A 23991-nucleotide genomic window follows, 5' to 3' on the forward strand; every position below is an offset into this window, starting at 1 on the left:
GCCACGGCGTGGTACTATCAGCTGGTTTGGATTGAACAAGCCGGCTGCGTAACATCGTGTACACAATGTGTGTAGTTGTTTGACAACCGATGCACCGTTCAACGTAAATACATCCTCGTAGACACTCAGTGATACATCTTCATCCCGACGACTAACGTCCATGATGAATTACTAAATAATGACCAAACATGCCCTTGCGGTAATGTGTACTTGCGGTAGAGGTACTGCAGGCTGAAGCGTAAACGCTAGGATTCTGACATGCAGCCATCGACATGATTTTGCCAAGATCTATTTACGATAGGCTTGTTGTCAGAAGGAAATATCTCAATTATTTTAGTACCCCTAACTTTAAAAAACGTAAGAAGATTTTATGGGTATTAAATTAGAAGAAATCATAAAACCAGTCTGTAATTTAAACCTCGATGGTATTGCGTTGGGAATATGAATTGTGGCATAGAAGGGCCCGGTTTTTACACTAGAATAACAGAGGTTGTTTTTCGCCGCTGTCTTTGTTCTCTTTCTACATGTGCGCCGTCATATGTAACAGATCGTCGTTAAGGCACAAGTCGATAAGGCGTAAGTAGACGTGGATTTCAAGCTAGCCTCATGACTGATCGGTGATGATCTTTCACGAAAATATTTTGACAAATGAACTCCTAGAAGCTGTTCTAATAGGTATGCATTATGTGCCAGCTTATTGTGCCGTATCTATTTAAAGAACGTCACACTTGCTTATCTTCGCTTGCGAGTTGTCTGTGACAATACATGTACTACTGCTAAGCACGCGTTACTGAGCTGCCACGTCGTGTTTTCAAATGGTATAAGAGCCCGAATCCAGCGTGGCGTTGTTAAATTCGTTAGTCTATATTTGCACCTCTTAGCCACTTTAATAGCCATTTTACTATCTTAAAAACTGCCACAAACAATATTGGTCGTAAGTATCAGTTTTATTGTTTAGGATAGTTCAAAGGCCTTGGTTGCAAAAGGTTCGTAAACGCAAGAAAAGTGCATCTTGCTGTAAATAAATCCTTATGCGCATGCGAAGCGGCTAGGGCTGGCATGGGGTTTCTCAAAATACGTTCTGTTTTGTGCAATTTTGTGATGGGTGGTTCATTTACGTCTCGCTGAAACTTTTCTAGCATGACGCTCCAGGTTCACTTCCCTGTGCTAACGTTGTGCTGCAGCCTTCGTCCAGAAGACAAGATAACCTTAGTGACTATGCCGTCCCGAAAAGGACCAAGTTCGGAAATAAATGCTGAACTCCTAAACACGTAGTAGGAAGAGAAGCACTGCAAAAACGAAACTATGCGAAGGAATTGGCGCGGCATCGACAGAAAAATTTTGTCGGACCACAAAATTGACATTGGAACGTATAGTCTAAAAAAGTGGATTCAAAGCTGTGCAATGGGCGTCTGTTTGCTTGTTTCTTTTGTGTGCATGATAGCGTATAGTTCTACTAATCGTCTTTTGACGCAGTCCATGCATTCTAAAATATTTAATGAACGTGATATTTACGAGCGCGTTTGCGTTGTTGCTGTTGACCCCAATCTGCCTTATTAAGGTTTTTCACTTGGGTATGAAGGGGCTGTGTGACATTAGCGTCCCGCCTTCTTCTATTTTTCATAATTCCCAGCATAAAACTACTGCAGCGTCACAAATACCTCCACGAAAGAGTATCACGCGAGCTGTGCAGTTTAGAGTTTGGTGAAGATGTTTGTCAAAATACGCCACCTGCACACGCACGCCAACAGCCAATATTCCACCTTTTCAAGGAATGCATTGGCTTCACGTGAATCGATTCAGTGCCAAACAATATAACAATCATTGTATTAGAAGCTCATATTTTTTTATTTGAACGAACACAACAGCCTCATTGCTGTCTCTATACTAGCTAAATATGATTAAAAATGGTGTACAAGGTACTAACTTATGTTAAAATGCCTGGGAAAAAATAAGATCAAATAGATTATCGCAGAGGTGTGCAGCTTGTAATAGCAGATAGTATCAATATGTTTCAATGTATTGTGCAGAAATGCGAATAGAAGACTGAACATTGCTTACAATGCAGCACAAGTTCAGTGTAGCTTTTGTAGTTGACATTTATGCCTGATCTTTCTGCTAACTTTATTACGAAATATAAAGTTCAAAGTCTTTGCAAATAATTTTGAAAGATGATGTCATTTCGCCGTTTTATTTATATAACACCAACATTATAACACCAACTGATCACAACGGTACATGTTATCCTATAGGCAAAATTCTTTCTTTATTGAATAGTGTGTCGGTTATTGGTACAACTTTTTTTTTCGAGGACGCATCCACAAGCGTTTTTCAACAAACAAGCCGGAAGTTTTTGCACTCAAGGCTGTTTTCGTGTTTTTCTCCAGGAACTAGGTCTTATCCAGAGTACCAATTATGACGCGGCTGCTCATTGTTTTGCTTTTTGTATGCGGTGTTTCACGGACAATGGCATGTAAGTGATAATTGTTATGCTTTGCCACAACTTTTTTCTTTTGGCTGCCTGTTAAGAGGATGCTTTTATATTGGTTTTACACAAGCAATAACCAGAACTCACCTGAACTGGCTATTCGTGGAGAAGTTATCGAAGACCAGATATTACCTGAGAGCTGAGATATACTGTATGAGGCAAACCGCAATGCCAACAAATATATATGTTTAGGAAACTTGATACTCGGCCAAATGGCACATAGTTTATGGGAAATATATAGCGCAAGAAAACACACATTTACTATACGAGGACGGTACACGATGGCTGTCCAGTCATATTGTGTTGTAATTCTGTGGTTTGGTGGTGAAACATTATATACCTGCTGACGTAGTTGTGATGGCGAAAAATGTACTTATAAACCAGCGAACAACTCCAGTCACCTTTGCGAAATTGCATGGTGGCCAAGACATGAACAACAAAGTAAGACAAACTGCACTTGTTTATGTCAATTTCTTCTTAGTCCCTCGTCCATGCAGGCAGTTTGACCAAGCTGGACCCTTGCAAACTTGCTAAAACTTTATTGCTGCTTAAACCAGTCCATTTTGGTCACGTTGCGCCCGGCAAAAGAGAATAGTCACTGTAAAAGTAGAGAAGAAGCCAAGGTCGTCAGTCATTTATGAATGAGGTGTGTTGACAGTGCTGCAAAATAGAGCTGATTCGCTGCCTACCCCTGAATGCCGCAAGTGCATAGGCATGGGCCGGTGTGTGAATAACTCTGCCACGAACATAGCTTTTTCGCATTTAGGGCAAGGATTGACCGTGTCGCGTGAAAAATGCTTGAAATATATTCAATCCCTCTTTTCTTTTCAAAAGTAGAGAAAGAGTTTGATTGTGCTGAAACATGAGTAGTGATCGAAGCATATCAGAGCCAGGACATGGACCAAGCACAAAAATTCCAACAAGAATAATCCTTATCGACTTTGTGTTACTGTGGTCTAATTTGTGTTCGTATAAATTTTCTTTATATTTTGGAGCTATGGTTCTCCATTTAGCTCTGCATAAATCAGTTACAATAATGAATTGTATATACATGTGCTCTATATATGAACTGTAGTTATGCACAAAAAGCAAGACTGTACCGGTAAAGAGATGAATAAAGGAGGGTGTCATTATTTGACCAGGGCTGTTGAGTGCTTGTTAAGCGGGGGTTTCTTGAGCTATACGTGTGAATGCTCATTGACATGAGCCAGTAAAGAATACCTCAATATTTAGCGATTCATTGACGAGAGTAATTTTCTAAATTTCCTTGCGTTTCCTTGAGCGAATAATTAAACAGTACCTAACAAATTGTATAGGCAAGTCAGAATGGCGAGTCGAAAAATAATAATAAGAAAACTGATTTATTTTTAGAATTTTTGAGAAACAGCAGGCTTCTACAATAGTTAGGGAGGTACTAGAAATGGTAAGGAAATACTTATACTGAGATTCGGTACTGATCAGAGATCACAACTACTGCGACGCTGAAATGTACAGAATAAGGAGGTATGGTGTGTTCGGCAGGCGATTCCAGATATCAAATGTCAGGTTAATAATATGCTATTAGCGAAAACACCTAACTACATTCTACAAGTGCCCACTGACGGGCACATGCATAGATGCTTATAGATTGAGTGCAGGTGAAAAGAAGTTACCTACAGAGAACGGTGAAAAGAATAATGCTTGGTGGGACGGTAAGAGACTATAACCACATAAAGAAAGCAGTCGACAAAAGGAAGGTAATGACATCTGTGTTTAAATCGCAATTAGAAAAAGCGCTTCGACAGGCAATGTAAGCAGAAACCGATAGACTACTCACCTTCAAAGTCACCGATTATGCAAGTTCATGCGAGCATACTTAAGGCAGAAAAAAATGTGGGCAAGAAGAAATTTAGCGGTGGGAGAGTTGATTGCCTGGTCACCAGACACGCCAGACTGTGTTATACGTAAAATAGAAGACTGGCTTTTGTCCTGCAGTGCATGTTGTCTTGCTGAAAATGAAGAATTATTTTGCACCTGCAGACATAACAAGCAGTTTTCTCTGATACTCACTCCGCAATCTTTAAAAGGAGGGGAGAGTGACAGATATAGTTTTAACATGTCACATATTTATAAGTATAACCAGCACAACTAACAAAATAATATAGATAAATCGATTCTCCAAAGCAAAACAAGTCATGTTGGCATGCTAACGAGAATGCAGGAGAGTTGAGCAGTAAACGGCATTGTGAGAGAAGTGGTGATACACTGCACTGAAACAAGGGTGAATCGTTTCGAAATGCTAAGTGCACCGGACTTTAAATTGCGTTGGTACGCTTGTACTATAAAATACCATCCTAAATCACTTCTTATGATGTTCTTCTTTTGCGGGCTGGCAGAAAGAAAAAAAAAACTTTTTAGATGGATATGGTGGGATTTGGAGGAAATGCGAAAGACATCCCTTGACACTAATGTGCGGTATAATTTGGGCAAACATCTCGCTTTAGAATATGCACGACATACTGCGCTTTACGGTAAAATTCAAAACAGCGCCTACTTATTACGTAAGATAAAGAAAAATGAGACATGCTTGGTACTAAAGAGCATGTTGTTTCAAGTTCAGCGCTGTGTGTTTCGTAACTTTCCTTCGCGAGTTAAATGCAACAAGAGCTGTTTCACTTTTTACTATTGAACCTGAACAACACGCACAATTTGCCTGCTTTTTTTGGATTTTGGTGAAACGATATATTTGTAGATAAGTGCTGATACTAATCTTTCTTACTCTTCATTTAGCATGTCCAGAAAATCAAGAACCTCAATTTTGTCAGAGTAATAATAATATTCCGCAACTATATTGTGGCACGGTTGATCAAGAAAATGAGTGGTTGTGCAGAAAGAGAAGCTATGGAAAGTGTGCGTGTAAAGCTGGTCTCTACAGAAGAAAAGATCGCAAGTGTGTACCCAAGGAGGAGTGTGGTGAGAAACAGAAAGTTCATATTTCAATTAGATATTGTATCAATTTTCTAAGACCATTGGCACTAGTTAAGTAACCAAGCTAACGACTTTGAATTATTGGTATAAAATACCTTGAACCATTTTTTGTGAATGAAGGTAACATACATGTGAACATATTCATCTTTGTATAGGTACTTCTGTCGCATAGGTACAGTGTAAAGAATCAATACCATGACATGGATATAGATTGACAGACACTACATAGACGACCAACCAAAGGCTCAAGCTGGAGGTTTCCTTCGTAATTTTCATACATCTACAGCACGTAGCCGTTGGTATAGGCTCTTGATAGTTTAGGGGTCTGCACGCAGCCGCAGTTGCCTCTCCCATTCTCTGGTGTTTGGCTGAGTGTTGCCTTTTTTGTATAGGAAAAGTTGTGAGTGGTGAGACTTACCCTGTCATTGCAGCACATTCCTATTTATAAATTGGTATGCGGCAGAAAAATTACACCAGCTTAACTTCACTTTTAAAAAGCCATATTTCAATTCCCATGAATAGGTTAAGCTTTTACCGTTTGATATGCTGACGCCAATTGACATGTTGACGTTTTCTGGCTATTTAGATGTGTAATCTAGTCATAAACGCAATTAGATAAGCGTTATGTGTAAACGCGCATCTTCCAGTAGTTAAACCAAGTGAATTTCTCAGTCATTCACAGAGTAATTTTTATGCAAGAAGTCACCTTTACAGTAAATTAGTGAAGTAGGAGATACGAGGAAAATATCAGTGACTATAATTTTGTAGTGCTTAGTCGATGAGGAGGGTGTTATCCACAAATAAAAAAAATTCATGCCCAGACCACTCATCATGCCCCGCCACGGTTGTCTAGTGGCTAAGGTACTCGGCTGCTGACCCGCAGGTCGCGGGATCAAATCCCGGCTGTGGCGGCTGCATTTACGATGGAGGCGGAAATGTTGTAGGCCCGTGTACTCAGATTTGGGTGCACGTTAAAAAACCCCAGGTGGTCAAAATTTCCGAAACCCTCCACTACGGCGTCTCTCGTAATCATATGGTGGTTTTGGGACGTTAAACCGCACAAATCAATCAGTCAATCAGATCACTCATCATATTCATCATCACTAAATGGTGGTTATCTATTGACGCGTGGGTACTGGTGGACGATAACGACGATAAGGAGGTTTGGCAGACACTAGGTAGTGCAGCTGTGGTTGGTCGAGAACAAAGAAGGTAATCTTGCTTTTCGGCTGCTGAGAATTCGTGTGTCAACGTCTACCTGCAATTTGTTTCTCGTTGTACTGCGACAATGTTGAAGGTGCTGGACAGCAAACTTTCCTGATGCTCATCATACCTCTGGGAGCCATTCATTTAGCCCAGACGCATTGACATCTATTGCAGTTCCCGTGCACCGGTTCAGTCGGCGGCTGATAAATCTGGCACCAGAGTTCACTCCTTCCACGGAACCACGCAGGCGCCGCTTTCCTCACCAAATGGTCAACGCCAATCGGCAACAGGTGCCCCAACGACCCCCGCCGACACGCCCCTCACTGCTAATTATCTTTCAACCGCTGGTTCCCGATCACTTTAGTGGCAGCGCCCATGAAGACGTTGACGACTGGCTTCAGCACGATGTGCGTGTTACCAAGATCAATGTGTGGTCTGAAGGAGAAAAGCTCTCACGTGCCTATTTTTTTCTTGACGGTGGTGCCAAAATTGGGTGGGATAACAAAGAAGCAAGACTGTCAACTTGGGGCGACTTCCGAAAACAGCTTGTGGACACGATCGCCAAAGCCGATCAATGGGACCGCACGCAGCAGCTGTGGGAACTACGGGCTCAAAAACCCACTGAAAGGTTGTTATGTTCGCTGAGGATATGACTCGTCTTTTTCGTCGAGCTGACCCGAACATGACTGAGGATAGGAACTTGAGCAGCCTTATGCATGGCGTTAAAGAGCAATTTTTCGCTGGGCTACGGCGCCACCTTTCAAGTACTGTAGTTGACTTTACCAAGAAGGCTACAGCTATTGAGCTAGCCCTCCATTATCAATGCAGACAGTATTGATACAAGTCATCATTAGCATCAATGAACGCACCCAAAGGTGACGAAGATGACAATCGAACAGAAGCTCGTGTTGTGGATGCAACTCAACCATCATGGTTCACGGACACTGTGTACTCCGTGTACAATATGTAAATATAATTCTACGCTCAGCCTGCTCTCACCCCATGACATTTTGGTGGTGGTGCGGGGTAAAAAGACCGAGCTACGAAGCGGCCGACGCGAGCTTGGTTTCTTCCACGATGACAAGAGATGGTACGGCTCTAGCTCCCGCAGCGGCCACCGGAACGACAACAGTTGTTCTGCCCCAGCTGAAAGACTCTGGCACGTTCAGCGGGACCTACAATGTCGACATTGAAGAATGGTTGCCGCTGTACGAGTGAACAAGCAGGAAATATCGCTGGGACGAAACGCTCATTCTGGCGAACATCCTATTTTACCTGAAGGGGACAGCCAAAGTGTGGTTTTGGAACCATGAAGCGCAAATTGGCAGCTGGGATGCGTGCAAAGAAAAGAAGCGTGCACTGTTCGGCAAATCAACTGGCAGGAAGACAGCGGCCAGGAGGAGCTGGCATCTCGCGCTCAAACGTCATTGGAGTCGTTCCTGTCTTACATACAGGACGTGCTCGCCCTTTGCCGCAAAGCAGACGACGGCGTGGAGGATTCCGAAAATGTAGCGCACATATTGAAAGGCATTACTTATGACGCGTTCAATTTGCTAATTTGCAAGGACTGTGACACAGTAGATGCCATTATCAGACAGTGCCAGCGTTTTGAGGCCACCAGGAGCCGACGATTTCCCATCAGTTCGCTCGACTTCCCGACACCGCAGCAACTTGGTCGTGCGAAGACATGCCTGTACCACAGGCACCGCTGACTGCAGAGCACGTCATGAAGATCCTTCGCCGAGAACTTGAAGCTAGGTCTCCCGCTTCAACTTTCTCACGTGCCTGTTAGTCCAGTTCCCAAATGGTGCCTTTAGTCCATGCCATCGTTCGCCAACAGCTTTCGAAGGTTGGCTTAGAATCTGTGTGCCCCGTCACCCCCTCCAGACTGACTGACCGTCATCCGCCAGTTTCCTACACCCAAGGCCAGAGGCTTCCAGCGCGCTCTCGCAATCCCGCTGAGTGGAGGACTGCTGATGACCGGCCCATTTGCTTTAACTGCCATCGTGTTGGTCACATGTCCTGCTATTGCATAGCAGGTGATATTGGCGTCAGCCTTCCTATGACTACAACCGTCTCGCAGAGGCAGATGATGGCCACTTCAGAACTCGCCAGGAGTTGAATCGGCCAGCCAGTGGTGACAGTTTGTCGATGGTGCGTTGTCGGTCACCATCCCCTCCCGGCCACCAGTCCTGCTTAGAGCTGTCTCGTCACCCATCATTGCGCTAACCCCAATTTCGCCATCCTTCTTCGCCGACTGCACACCTGGCTCGGGAAAACTAGACGATGCAGCTCCCAGTGGTCATGATGCATCGACGATTCGCTAGCCAAACCCTCCGACTATGCTGACACGACGCAACTTCATAGACGTTAAAGTAGACGATGCGCTTGTCGTTGTCCTTGTAGACACAGGGTCCCACATTGCGGTGATGCATTCGGAGCTTCGCCACTGCCTCAAAAAGGTTTTAACACCGCCCACAGTGCTGCTCATCGAAGTCGCTGACGGTGGAATTTTTCCTGTGCTTGGGATGTGCTCCGCACGAGTTATTGTTGCTGACCGCTCCACAATTGTGCTTTTTGCCATGCTCGAGAAGTGCTCTCATGAACTCTTCCTGGGCTTGGACTTTCTTACCGCGCTCTCTGCCTTTATTGACTGTGGAATAGGCTTGCTTCAACTTGACCTAACTTATTGCTATGACACTCAAACTAAACCTCGACCATGTTTGTGTTCTGTCGAGTACATTCGCCTAGCGCCCCAAGCCGTTACCTACGTAACCTTGAGGTCTTTCCTCCGGTACCCGACGGTGAATATGTGCTGGCACTGATTTTGGACGTGTAAGTAGACAGAAATGTTGCCTTTCCTCATACTCTGTTGACAATTACCAATAATTTGGCAACGCTACCAATACCGAACTACAGCTGGTGCGCTCAAGTTGTTCCAGATAGCATGACTTTAGCCAACGTCTCTTCCATCAGTGATTATTCTGTTTCTGAATTCATTGCAGACGCTTCTTTGCCCGCTACTGCATCCTCTTTACAAAGCTCCTCTGATGCCGACTTTGACAAGATGATCGTGCCAGACCTCTTTCCAGCACAGGCAGCCGATCTCTGGCATATCTTGACATCTTCAGGGACATCGTAGACTTTGGCGACAGCCCTTCAGGAAAGACGTCAGTTGTTACTCGCAGGATCAACACTGGAGACGCCAGCCCATTTCGACGACGTCCTTATCGCGTGTCTCATGCAGAGCAACAAGTCATCCAACGTGAAGTTCATAAAATGCTGACAAAAGACGTCATTGAACCATCTTGCAGTCCATTGGCCTCACCAGTCGTTCTAGTAAAAAAGATGGATGGCAGCTGGCGCTTCTGCGTCGACTACCATCACTTAAACAAGGTCACGCGCAAGGACGTTTACCCACTGCGACGGATTGACGATGCCCTCAACTGCCTGCACCAGTCTGCCTATTTCTTCTCTGTCGACCTGCGCGCAGAATACTGACAGATTTTTTTCGATGAATTAGACCGTGAAAAGACTGCATTCGTTACATCGGATGAACTTTTCCAGTTTAATGTAATGCCTTTTGGCTTATGCAATGCTCCCGCTACATTTGAGAGAATGATGGACTCCCTGCTACGGGGTTACAAATCGTCAACGTGCCTCTGTTATCTTCATGGCACCCTTGTATTCTCGCCGTCATTCGAAAGTCATCTGAGCCCTGTGTCAGCTGTTCTGAAAGTTTCCAGAAGAGCAGGCCTACAGCTCAACTCTTTCAAATGCCGTTTGGAGTGCCAAACACTCACTGTGCTAGGCCATCTTGTCAGTGCTAAAATCGTGCAACCCGATTGCGACAAGATTTGCGTCGTCAGAAATTTCCCCACACCACGTTTCACGAATGATGTACGGAGCTTTGTCGACATCTGTTCCTATTTCCGGCGTTTAAACCACAACTTCGCCGACATTGCCCATCCTTTGGCAGAGCTACTGAAGAAGAACACGCCGTTTTCTTGGGGTCTCCAGCAAGCCGATTCGTTTCACCGACTTACTGCGTTGCTCACTTCCCCACCCATCTTAGCTCATTACGATCTTTCAACACCCACTGAAGTTAACACCGATGCCAGCGGGCGCGGTATTGGCGCTGTCCTCGCCCAGGGGCAACAGGGTCAAAATTGTGCAATCGCCTACGCAAGTCGCCTCCTCTCCCCCTCCGAGTGCGTGTTTTCCATCAATGAGCGCGAGTGCTTTGCTCTTGTATGGGCAGTTGAAAAATTCTGACCATACTTCTTCGGCCGCCACTTTTCTATAATCACGGATCACCACGCCCTGTGCTGGTTGTCCTCCCTCAAAGATCCTTCTGGACGCCTGGGTCATTGGGCTTCAAAGCTACAGGAATATTACTTTGTCATGACCTACAGGTATGGCCGAATGCATCAGGATGCCGACTGTCAATCTCGTCATCTCGTCAATTCCCTGACCTTTCAGCGCACGATTCTGATGCCCGTGTCTTCCCCATTTCAGATTTCAGGGACAAACGTAAAGAACACCTAAGTGATACCAATTTGTGGTCTTTCATATGCCGTCTAGCTTTTGACACCACGGATTCTTCCCTTCTCCTGTTCACGCTTCATGACAAATTCTCTCTCGGTGCAACACAAGAACCGAAGGCCCAAAACTTCTGTTGGTAGTTCCTGCAACGCTCCGTTCCACTGTGCTCGAACAAATTCATGATGGCCCAAGTGCTGGACATCTCGGAGCAGCCCGCACGTATCACCGCGTATGGCGTCGATCCTTTGGCCCGGCCTTTACCACTCTGTGCGCCGATATGTTTCATCTTGGGAGCCTTGCCAGCTTCGCAAGCACCCTTCATTGGCACGACCTGGCCCACTTCAGCCTATCGACATTCCAACAGACCTGTTCTACCGCGTTGGCCTCGATCTCATTAGACAATTTCCAATGTCTCTGAGTGGGAGTAAGTGAGTAGTTGTGGCAAGCGGCTACGCGACACGCTTTGCCATCCCGCGAGCGCTACCAACTAGCTGTGCTACTGATGTGGCGCACTTTCTCGTTGATGACGTTATTCTCCACCACGAAGCGTGGCGTCAACTGCTGACCGACCCTTGTCGTTCATTTTTCTCCAAGGTCGTGGACGGCCTTCTTCGCTTGTGTACCACACGTCATAAACTCACCACTGTCTACCACCATAAAACAAATCGACTCACTAAGCGCCTTAACCACACACTGACGAAAATTCTGTCCATGTACGACTCCGCAAATCATCGTTATTGAGATGCCACTTTGCCTTAAGTGACGTTTGCCTACAACTCGTTACGACACGACACCATTGGCTTCTCTCCCTTCCATCTCTTGTACAGCCGTCACCCTACTTTACCTTTAGACACTCTTCTGCCGTCGCATACTGACACTCCTACCGAGTACGCTCGTGATTCCAGTACTCGGGCTCGAGCAGCCAGCCAGATTGCCCGGGATCGCCTTTCTGCCTCGCAGCCGTCTCAAAAGGATCACTACAACAGCCGTCATAGAGCTGTCTCTTACTCCCCAGGATCGTTGGTCTTGCTCTGGACTCCCTCTCGTCACGTTGGCCTGTCCTCGAAGTTTCTCGCTCGCTACAACGAGCCTTACAAAGTATTGCGCCAACTGACCGAGGTAACGTATGAGATCGCCCCCTTAGACACTCCATTCTTATCGTCTCTGCCGTCCACTGATATCGTACACGTCTTTCGCCTTAAGCCCTACTTCTCTGCCCAGGAATGCACGCTTTCTTAAGCACCGAGACGGCGCTTTCACCGGTGGCGGCTATATAATACAAGTCATCATGAACATCAACGAATGCACCATAAAGGCGACGAACATGAAGATTGAACAAAAGCTCGCGTTGTGGTTGTAACTCTGCCATCTTAGTTCAAGGACACTGTGTACTCTGTGTACAATCTGTAAATATAGTTCTACCCTCTCCCTACTCTCACCCCGTGACAGTATGCTAAATTTTCTAGCAGCGCCCCAATCAATGCTGTAGCCATACCTGAGAATCAAAGCTTCCTACGAGACCTCATTAAGGAGATAGCTCGCAAGAACTACAGATGTTCCGGCCTCTGGTTGCTCAAATCCCCGTTGTGTCCGTGGCTCAACTGGTATGCGACGAAATCCGCAACGCAATTTCTACCGTTGGTCCTGATGACGAGCACCATCCCATGAGCTACGCCGATATTCTCCCACGCTTTCCGACGTTCACCATCTGCTAGATCGCCAACATACCACCAAGGGCCAACGGCCCCTTGATTACCGCCGGAAGAGCAAACCCTGACCCGACCACCAAGCTTACCGACATACCACCAGACGCCCACAGCAACAGCATGGACATCGTCGAAAGATGGGAGGCTCATACGTTCACCACTCCGAAGAACAGACGCATGGCGCACAATTGATCGACGTCCACTTTGCTTTAACTGAGAGGGTGCAGGTAATGTTGCCCGTCATTGCTGGCACTGCAGTGATTTGTTCAGCCCTCTTCGAACATGTTCTGACGGTCGACACGTAAACGACGAATACATATCAAGCTGGGAAGACGCCTCTTTCCAAGGAGCCCGTTCTCACATTTACGACTAACGTACTTCTGACAAAGAGGTAGTACCTACTCACCAGCAGGGTTTGGGACGTCCAGCCCTGCCGCGGTGGTCTAGTGGCTAAGGTACTCGGCTGCTGACCCGCAGGTCGCGGGTTCAAATCCTGGCTGCGGCGGCTGCATTTCCGATGGAGGCAGAAATGTTGTAGGCCCGTGTGCTCAGATTTGGGTGCACGTTAAAGAACCCCAGGTGGTCAAAATTTCCGGAGCCCTCCACTACGGCGTCTCTCATAATCATATGGTGGTTTTGGGACGTTAAACCCCACATGTCTTCTTTGGGACGTCCATCCTGCTCTCCTTCTCTCGCGCATTCGTCTTTGTCCCGCCGATGTACCTCCCCGGACCTAACGCAAAAAGGTCACACAGCCCACACCGGGGAAACTGAGGGCATCAGGATAACGATGAAAAATCTCATGACACAACGCTGTAAAGCCGACAAGACGTTACAGCGACAACATTGTGACCGCTGACCTTAGTATTTTCCTTAGTGGCCAGAAAGTGACAGGCAAAGTCGACACTGGTGCTGACCTTTCTATTATCAGTCATGACTTCGCCGTCCACCTGAAGAAACTGAAGACGCCATGGACAGGCCCTAAAATAAGGACGGCAAATAATCAGTTATTGATTCCCTCTGGAAGATGCACAGCGGGAATAGACATCGGAGCTTCTTCTTTCGTTGCTTCATTCGTCGTTCTCGCGGCAGGCTGCAAGGATCTAATTATTGGTATGGACTTCTTACGAGAATACAGCACCGTCATCAATATCTCAGATAGTTTAAGCACGTTCTGCAACAGTTCGGGTGCATCTGATTGTCCACAGGCGCAACCAAACCAACAGCGTCTAATACGACAAAGTGGTTCTCCCTCCTCGGTCATGCATCCTTGTTTCTGTGGCAGCCACTGTCCAGTTTGACGGCGAAGGATTTGCAGATCGAATAAACTCGCTCCTCCTCACACTTGGCATTTTAATCGCAAGGGGTCTCTTCGGTGCCACCGCTTGATGCACGGATCTGCTTCTGACATATTTTAGTGCTGAGCACCGGCACTTTCCAAAACGCTTGGCTGTCGCTTACTTCGACAATATCACAGACACAGAAGGCTTCTTGGCAGTAGCCGACGAGACGCCAAAACTTGATTCAACACCAGTTCTCGACGTTAGCACTCTTCTGCCCAAGGACGAGGGAAAGAGGCTTCTTGAGCTACTGGCCGAATTCAAAGACTGCTTTTCAACAACATCAAGAGTTGGCCGCACGCCTCTAACCAAGCATCGGATAATTACCGAGGACATGAGAAAACCAATTCGCCTAAATTCCTATCGCGTGGCTCCAAAGGAACGCGAAGTGATAAAAGAGAAAGTCGACAAAATGCTAGAATATAACGTCATTCGACCCTAAAAAAGCCACTGGGCATCACCTGTAGTACTTGTCAAAAAAAGACAGCAGCCTGCGCTTCTGCGTACATTACAGAACGCTCAATCAGGTGACAAAGAGATATTTGTATCCACTCCCTCTATAGATGACTCTGTCTACGGACTTCGACATGCTCGTTACATTTATTCTATAGACTTGAGGAGTGGATATTGGCAAATCGAGGTCACCCGAGAGACCGCAAGAAGACTGTCTTTGTGACACCAGATGTTTATATGAATTTAAAGTCTTTCCCTTTGGTTTTTGCTCAGCACCTGCTACCTTTCAAAGACTCATGAATACTGAGCTTTCTGGGTTGAATTGAAACACTAGCTTGGTGTACCTTGATGATGTCATAGTTTTCGCAGCAACATTTGGCCAGCACCTTAAAAGGCTTGAGGGGGTTTCAAAAACAATAAGGTCCGCGGGCTTGACGTTAAAGATTAAAAAGTGCCGCTTTTACTATGAAAAACTACAATTTCTTGGCGACGTTGTCAGTCACGCCGGCCTGATCCTGAAAAAAATCGCAGCCTTTGCACAGTTTCCCGTGCCGACTGATAAGAAGGCTGTCCGACAATTCCTTCGTCTATGTGCGTATTATAGGTGAATTATCGCAGACTTCGCACGCATCGCATCACCGTTAACCCACCTGACGAGAGAAGACGTTGCCTTCTATTGGAGAAACGAAGAGGAAGCTGCTTTTGAGAAGCTGCGCTAGCGACAACAGACGCCTCCAGTGCTTGCCCAATTTGATGAAAAAGCCCCAACTGTGCTACACACTGATGCCAGCAATGTTGGCCTGGGAGCTTTGCTTGTGCAGCTGCAAGAAGGCAGAAAATGGTAATCGCCTATTCAAGCCGAACATTAACACGCGACGAGGCTATTTGCTCCGAGACTGAGAAAAAATGCCTCACCCTAGTTTGGGCGGTCACAAAATTTCGCCCATATCTATATGGCTGCCCTTTCAAAGTCATCAGCGACCACCATTCACTGTGTTGGTTGACAAATCCTAAAGATTCTACCGTGTGATTAACACGTTGGAGTCTCAGGCAGCAAAACTACGACATGACGGTCGTACACAAGTCAGGAAACCGCCATAGAGATTCCGACTGTGTATCCTGCTTACCCATTGAATCGGCAACTCTACCCAATGAGCAGGAAACAGCAATCTTTGGTGTGCTTGACACGACCGCCATTGCGCAGCAACTACGTGGCGATCCTAAGTTACTTGTCCTAATAATTTGCATGGCTGGAAGATCTCAGAAGGCACCAGCTATTTTCGTAAGAGCGCAGTAATCGTTTTGCTTACGGGCGGAGTATTATACAAAGGAAACTTCTCTTCAACAGAATCCACCTTTTTGCTCGTCATCCCAGTACAGCCCTTCGCTCCGAAATACTCGAAGAGTGCCCAAACGAGGTGACTTCAGGCCACTTAGGTTACCGAAGATTGTTGGCCATAGTATGGTGACGGTACTACTGGCCAAGACAGACCATAGCCATAGAGCACCATCTTCGTAGTTGCCTCGGCTGCCAGCGACATAAGCCACCAACGACTAAACTGGCTGGCCTCTTGCAGCCCGTGCAGGTCCCAAGAACACCATTCGACCAGATTGCCATGGACATTTTGGGCCCACTTCCTACTTTTACTGCCGGAAACCGCTGGGTTATTGTCCCGACTGATTACCTTATCTGTTATGCTGAAACAAAAGTTATCTATAGAGTTAAAGCAGTGGAGGTGGCACCATTTTTCATCGAGAATGTTGTCCAGAGGTATGGTGCACCAAGTGTCATTACCACAGACAGACGAACCGCATTTACAGCAGCTCTTTTGGATCAAGTCCTTATGCTGAGTGTACCAACCCATTGTAAGACCACCACCTACCACTGGCAAACGAACGGGCTTACAGAACGTCTGAACAAAGCAATCAAAGACATGCTTTCAATGTACGTAGAAGTCTAACACAAAAACTGGGATGAAAATGATCCAAATACCACGTTTGCATACAATACGGCCAAGCAAGAATTAACCCGAATGCCCACGTTAAGCCTAATTCACAGACGGGAAGTATGAACTATGTTAGATGCGATACTAGCGCACGAATGTGACGACTTTGATCCGGACACTGACATGTATACAGAACGAGCGGAAGAAGCAAGGCAACTATAGCGCATTTGCGAATCCAGCAGCAGCAAGAGTACGACGCAGGCCACTACAACGCACGCCGCAGAACAGTCGTTTACCAGACCAGAGACAGGGGGTGGGTTTGGATGCCCCTACGGACATGAGGACTCTCCGAAAAGCTTTTAAGAAAATATTTTGGGCCATACCTAGTACTTCGACGACCGAGCGATGTTACTTACGAGGTCGTTCCCGACGATTCGAGTAGTACAAGGCGTCGCCAGGAACGTCGTGAACTCGTTCACCTAGTGCGCATGAAGCCTTATGCCAGGTAGTGACTGCACAAGACATTTCGTTGAAGAAAATTGCCCTAATGATCGAGCATCGGGGCGATACTCTTTAAGAGTGGTGCGACTGACGCGTGTGTACTGGTGGACAAAAACGCCGATAAGGAGATTTGGTGGACACCAGGTAGTGGACCTCTGGCTGGTCGAGGACAAAGAAGGTTATGTTGCTGTTCGAATAAAGAGAATTGGTGTGTCAACATCTATCTGACTTTTGTTCACGTTGTACTGCGACAATATGCGCAGATTGCATTACGTACACTTCACTCAAGGAGTTTACTTTCCTACACTCCACAATAACTGATAGAAAATTCACTTCATTTTTATATGCGACTCAACAAGAAAAGGTCGTTTTCGACAACTAAAATAAGGCCTTTTGAAATAAATCAATTCCTAAAAACGAAGCAAATTTTCTAGTGGTATAGGGTTTACAGCCCAGGCTATCAATATCTTAAGCCCAGTGTTTTAATGACCAGACTACGAACTCATGCTTGCAGAACATCGCAGTAGGGGGGAGGGCAGAAAGGCACGCATTGCCAAAAATGGAGGGGCCTCACTTGCATAGCAAAAGAAATTACCCGGCCAGTATATCAGAAGCTTCACCAGTAGAACTCGATGAATACACATCGTTGGAGGCCTTCGATTATTTCTGTAAGTGCAAATATAGCTGGGTACATTTGGAGTAGCCATCACGCAATACGCATCAGTAAAAGCATATAGACATGTATGTGTGAATACGTGTTTTACGATCGGCAATGTCATATATATCGTGGTTATTTTGCTTTAGTGCTGCCCAGAATGTCCGAATCCGTTCCAAAAGAAAATAAATTGTGGTGGTCTTCGGTGCTCAAAAAAAAAATTAAGCAGTGAAGTATGGTAAAAAAGTAGTGAAGAAATGAAAGCGTAAAAGAAGTTCAATTCTATGCTCCTAATAAAATAGCAAAAGGATGTTGGAGAACTCTAGCACTAATTACACTGCCACAGATTGATAAAATACTGCAATTAAAGTACAAAAACATAAAATTATTACATTTTTTCATAAATCAGATATGGGCCCATACGCTTATAAACTAATGAGTTTGGAGTGACGAGACTTCACACTAAGTATGAAACAATCGGTTGTTAAATCGCGAAAAAAATGGTGGATTCGTTTGTTAGCGATTGTGTCTGGGAAGGTCAAATACAGGGACCATGATTCTTGCGTTAGAAAAGCAGTTATGCTAGCGAGCGCGTGGAAGTTGACCAGAGGCTCACAACAGGGAATGTCTGTGAGAGCTACAAGACGACGCTACTAAGGACTTTTTAATATGAGTGGTAGTGAACTGCTTTGTGGGGGCAGTGACGAAAAAGAAGAGGGAACAAACGAAATTGGTCTGCGAAATACGTGGCCTCTGGCGGTCTGTGTTTTGAGCAACTTTAGGGCTTTAATTTTTTGCCGCACAGTCGGTTCGTCGGCTATAAAGGGGTGTTAATGGTAGCGAAATGAAAGAAAGACCAAAAATGCCCGTAAGCGGGGCACGTAGCGTAAAAGCAAGATAACCACTTGTCACGACAGGTAATGGGTTTCGGTTGAAGCGAAAGCAAACGAGCGAATGGAATGCAGCAACTTAGGTTGTTAGAGCACTAATGTAGGCGGGTTCTGCTCTCCAGTCTGTCTTGTTTCTTTTTCGTTTTAAGTGACCCCATAATTATATAGGTTTTCAAGTAAGTAACATAACATTGACTCTGTTAGGTACTGAGAAGGTTGAGGAGCTAAGTTTTCACAGGAAACACAGGGCTTGAGTCCTTTGTGAAACATGCAGTGTTGTTTGCACTGCAGTAGGCTTTGTATTATAAGGCTAATAATGACGGCGATGATGTAAATGTTAAAAAATATCTTTGCAAGAATTGAAAACTTTTCTCGAATATTATTAGCCAATATGACCCTGGAATTTTTGACAAGGCTTCTAATAGCTGTTGTGTACAATGCGACTCATTCAGCATCAGGTTGAGCACTTTCAGTTGACCGGCAAAGCTCAGGGCATAAGCGGAAGAAATGCACATAATAGAGTCGAGAGCTATAGGTCATTAACTACGTGTAAGTTTGCTAAAAGATTGGAAAACGAGTGAGAGGAAAGGCAGGAATGTTCACGAGTTTGGAAAAACCGGTATGCTAGCAAGCACAGGGCAAAAAGTGGGGGCATGTTGAAAAAAAGCGCAGAGAAAAATGGAAAGGAAGTGGAAGCACACAGACGCACACATAACATTTTAGCCATGACCTGGTTGCTAAAATGTTCAATGGCTTCTCAATTTTAAATAGTATAATAGTTTTTAGTGTCATTGTTCTGTTGCTGATACAAGTGAGAATGATTGAGAGGGCTCGTCTTCGCACAGCATAGTGAGCGCAGTCACAGAAGATATGCTGCTATGTCTCATTGGTACCGCAGGCGTCGATCTCTGTCCACTCTCCCTATCTAAACGAATATGACTTCATGAAATCCACTCTTAGCGATAAGGAGCACCGAAGAGTGGCCTCTCGAGTGCAAATTGAAGTGACGATCGTAGCCAGTGGCGCATGCAGTTTTTAAATGCGAATAATTTCTTAGCAAACTTCGGCAACATTGAGCATATCTATCTATCTATCTATCTATCTATCTATCTATCTATCTATCTATCTATCTATCTATCTATCTATCTATCTATCTATCTATCTATCTATCTATCTATCTGTCTATCTATCTAGCAGCTTATGTATGGGTGCTCTCCTGGTCACTTCTTAATTTGGCGTGAACAAAAATTAGCATGGGAAGGTAAGATGGCTAGACGAATTCGACGTGCCGGTTAAGACAAGAATATAGTCACAATCTCGTCCCGTATGTCATCAAACACTTGTCACCAGGTAGTAACACATACCCACGCAGGTGGGTGCTGCTGGTATGCGGGTATCTGCCACAGGTGATTCACACTTAGTATCTACCCAGGAACGACAAGAACACACATGAACAGTTTTAACGCGCTAGCGTTAATTCACTAGCGTTGACCCGGTGAATGCAAAGAATAATTGTCAGGGTTCTGCTGAAATCAAACCCAAGCATTCAGCGTGGCAATGAAGCATTTTACCACAGAGCTACGCCAGGTCTCGGAACTACTTTTCAAATAAATGCTAATCTTCGCGAAATGCCAATAGTGGTTGCAGTGCTGCCTATTCAACTTTATAAACGGTACACATGTACTTTTTGACACAGCGGTCACATTGGGTTAACGGCAATTGTGGTTAGCCTTCATGCGCTGAAGGTGATTTATGTGGCAGTGTCCAGAGTCAACATTCTCGCTAGCATCAGGGCTTGATATCACATTCTGGTGTTGGTAATAAGCTTGTTCCAGTTGGCATCGTTACACAAGGGCAAAGAACTAGTTATATAAACATCTGCAACTCTTCAACATATCTCTGTGCATGCAAAAGATGCAACGCTCACCTTCCTTCCGCATGGTTCGCATAGCGTCAACTTCAAGAAACGTGGAATCTGCCGAATGGTTTGCGTCCTTGTCATACACAGGAAAAAATAACCATTTCAAAAATGTAACCGTTGCTCAAATTCAAACATTTCTTTCTTCGCCACTGACCGAAGTTATGTATACTTATCACACCAAATTAGAAAGTTTTGAACTAAAGAGTGTGAAAGCGTTTCCAGTCGCGCACCAACATATGGTTATGCACGCAATAATCGCTAATTGTATAGGCGTACCTCTTGCAATAAAGCAACACCGACTCCTTAGTTTGATCACAGGCGATGTGCCTAAGACACGTCGGGGCACTGAAGTCAAAGCTGATGTTTTAATTTAATTCACGTCTAGGAACGAAGAAGAAGGGGCATATTTCCATAAATTTGCGATTGTTCATAGGCACCGTATTCAAAATATGACACAGCGGCACTTTGACAGATTCAACCTCAAATAGTGCCACAATGATCATCACAGTGGCCTGCCACCACGACCATCATCCAGTAAACTTTGGAGTTAGCTTGGATATAAGCTGACTGGGACTGAGCTAAGTAGCTGAGCATGAGAAATGCCGTTGCGCTGCAGTGATCGGAGTCAGGCAAAGGATGATGATGATGCTGCTGTTATTGAACATACATGCTTCGCGACTCTGCTCGTGTGCAAATTCGTCTGCTTACACTGAAGAGGCAGTATTTTTTATGCGAGTACAGCTCAATACAAACATCCTTCCGAAAGCATAATCCCAGTACATCCATCTTCTACTATCACTATTTCCTCCTCCACGCGTTTCCAGACCACCTGGCCTTGACGCCTTGAACTTTTTCGGCCTTAAAGTAGACAAGTTCACTTGTCGAAACAACAGTTGCCATTATACCACGTATATTTCACTGCCTCAAACTTCAATCTTGCCGTGAAGTTCTGTCATTTTTCAGAAAAGCGTATGTCTAGAAATTTGCATCATTTTGTGAATGCTTTTTAGCGCAAATAACTCGGACGAAATGCTGGCTATATTGCACGTTTCGTATTGTAAGTTAAAGTGCGAATTTCTCGTGGTTCTAATCTCTTACTTCCAATTTTGTAAAGGTGCGCCATTCACATGGAATACTTCATTTAGAGAAAGCATACGAAGAAAGCGCTTGGCACCCAGGTCTCTCATCAATAAACAGTGAGTTGGTATATAAACGTCAGAGAGGCGAATTGTGTGAGCGTAAATGTTAGTTGAACATTACAGGTAGTGAAGGTGAGCGCACGCACGCGTAACTGTGATAGCAACGCCAAATTTGATTTGGTAGTGCCATAATCTGTCGAAAATGGTGTAGATCACTTACGATAGATACATCGTGCTTGGAACTCGCTATGATTTAGATTCGCTATCGGCTTACTCAATCGAACTAACTCGGTTCGCCAAAAAATTTTCAGTTAGATTTTGGATCTCATCTTGATCTGAGTCAGAGTGAGTGCGATGATTCGAAAGTGAGTTTGCCCACATGGGGCCTTAGCCAGAATTTCCACTTTTCTGTATTATATAATATTTAAGTATGAGCCCTTACATAATAGATGAGACAGATGTCTTGCACAACTCTCTGAAGCAGGTTAAATGACTTTTTGCGTAATTCGAAGCAAAGCTGCAGGATGCGCGTGTCAAATGAAGTAGTGGTACTCTAGAGTAAAGAGATGAATATTTTTACCGTTGTGAGACATATTTAACGAATAATCCCGTGAGACCTTCAATAAATATGTTCAAAGAACTAAGCAATATAAACTGTAACCTTTGAAGTTCTCGGTCGACCTCGTGATAACTTTGTTTTGAGCAAGTTCTTGCAAATTTTTCCTCGCAGATTTCAAAAACTAGTTTACTGCATTTCGCCCGCAATCTGGTGTCATGAGTGTGTCTGAAACCTGAAGTATACATTTCGTAAGTGGCATATGCAGATAGTATTATAAGCCAGAGAAATATATTGATAAGGTGCCATTAACCCCTAGGCTTCCAAACTGTCCAGGGCCGGTATCGCCTTGTGTTTTATGCATTATTTGTTCGCTCAGAAGTAGCGTCAATTCGCACAATATTCACAATAAAATCTACAATACCCTCTTAGAATAACCAATCGTGCTTAATTTTGTTGACAATGCGTCAAGGGATAAAATATTTAGGTTAATTTTTGTGTAAAAAACAATAAAGCAAGCAGGTATGTGAAGCTGATCTCCAATTTTTAACACTCTGATCAGCTCTGAGATCTTTTCTCTGGGAGACTTAAAATCTAACTGCAAGCTTGACGTATTCTTTTTTAAGTTCCATGTTAGCATCTGATGATAAAATTAGGTGCACTGGGAAGACTGTAGGCACAACGGCGACGCCGCAACTAGCGGGTTTTCGTGTCACGCGATTTGGCGAAAAAACTGGTAACGTGCACCCTTAACCGCGAAAAAATATCGACACACATTTCTACATCTGCAACAAAAAACTATGTCCATCGAGCAGTTGATAGATTCAGAAAAGAACAAACAATTATATTGTGCTTCTATCTGCAAAAATTGTCAAAACAATCATATTCTGCGTAGCCGGTGATTGATCGGTCAAAGCGTTGTTGGTCTCGTCATCAGGGCCGGTGCATTAGCGGCTACGGAAGCCAATGCACTATGTCCATGGCGGTGAGTCTTGTAATTCAAAGTGTTATGGAGATGCCATGAAGAGCCACAGAATGATCGTGACTTACATTCGTAATGGCGAAAGAACATGAAATGATGAAAGCAGTTATTTTGTCGTCCAACTAGAGTTACTGATTGACCTTATAATAAGCGGATTTGGGCTTCTTTTTCCGCCGAGTTTTTTCGTACTATTTCTCACTCGCACAGGGCCTTTTTTTCTGCTTGCTTGCTTTTTTTTTCGGGACATATAATTGTTGTATACTCATCGTCAGATTTCATAGTGCACGTTTGTCGTTCTCTGACAGCGTGTTTGTCGCTGTTCGAGTTCAGAGGCCTGTGCAAGGTCCTCAGTAGAGAGGAATAAGGTTCATCACAGTGCCAGCCCTCGTCCTACCACGTCAATGTATGGGACAGTCAATGTACGCCTTCCTCTCACCGCTCCTTCAGCTGACTGCGGGAAAGCACCCAATGACCCGCCCCCGTGCGTACGCCGATGGTCCAAGGTTAAAATGTACGCTGGGAAAAATCATCAAAACATTCAGTTAAGTAAACGTTGAGGCAAATTGGAAGTAACGGTAATCATACTACAGCAAACGTGACTTCAACAAAATGGAGAGAGTATACTCTGGCGACAACGTTAATGAGCAGCTATATGCTTTTGCTTATAGTGGCGACTGCTTTCAGTTTGCGAAACAA

General features: G+C 44.8%; 1 protein-coding gene across 1 annotated transcript in view; it reads left to right on the forward strand.

Moving 5' to 3' along the window:
- The first annotated feature begins 754 nt into the window (after window positions 1–754).
- Window positions 755–23991, forward strand: part of LOC119179659 (uncharacterized) — an 85928-nt gene continuing 62691 nt past the window's right edge. Inside the window, exons 1-3 of the mRNA XM_075870012.1 lie at window positions 755–934; window positions 2388–2473; window positions 5258–5440. Coding sequence (XP_075726127.1) covers window positions 2416–2473; window positions 5258–5440 — 241 coding nt within the window. The 5' untranslated portion in view covers window positions 755–934; window positions 2388–2415. The remainder of the gene's footprint in view (window positions 935–2387; window positions 2474–5257; window positions 5441–23991) is intronic.

Source organism: Rhipicephalus microplus, chromosome 7, assembly GCF_043290135.1.
Source record: "Rhipicephalus microplus isolate Deutch F79 chromosome 7, USDA_Rmic, whole genome shotgun sequence".
NCBI classification, from domain to species: Eukaryota; Metazoa; Arthropoda; class Arachnida; order Ixodida; family Ixodidae; genus Rhipicephalus; species Rhipicephalus microplus.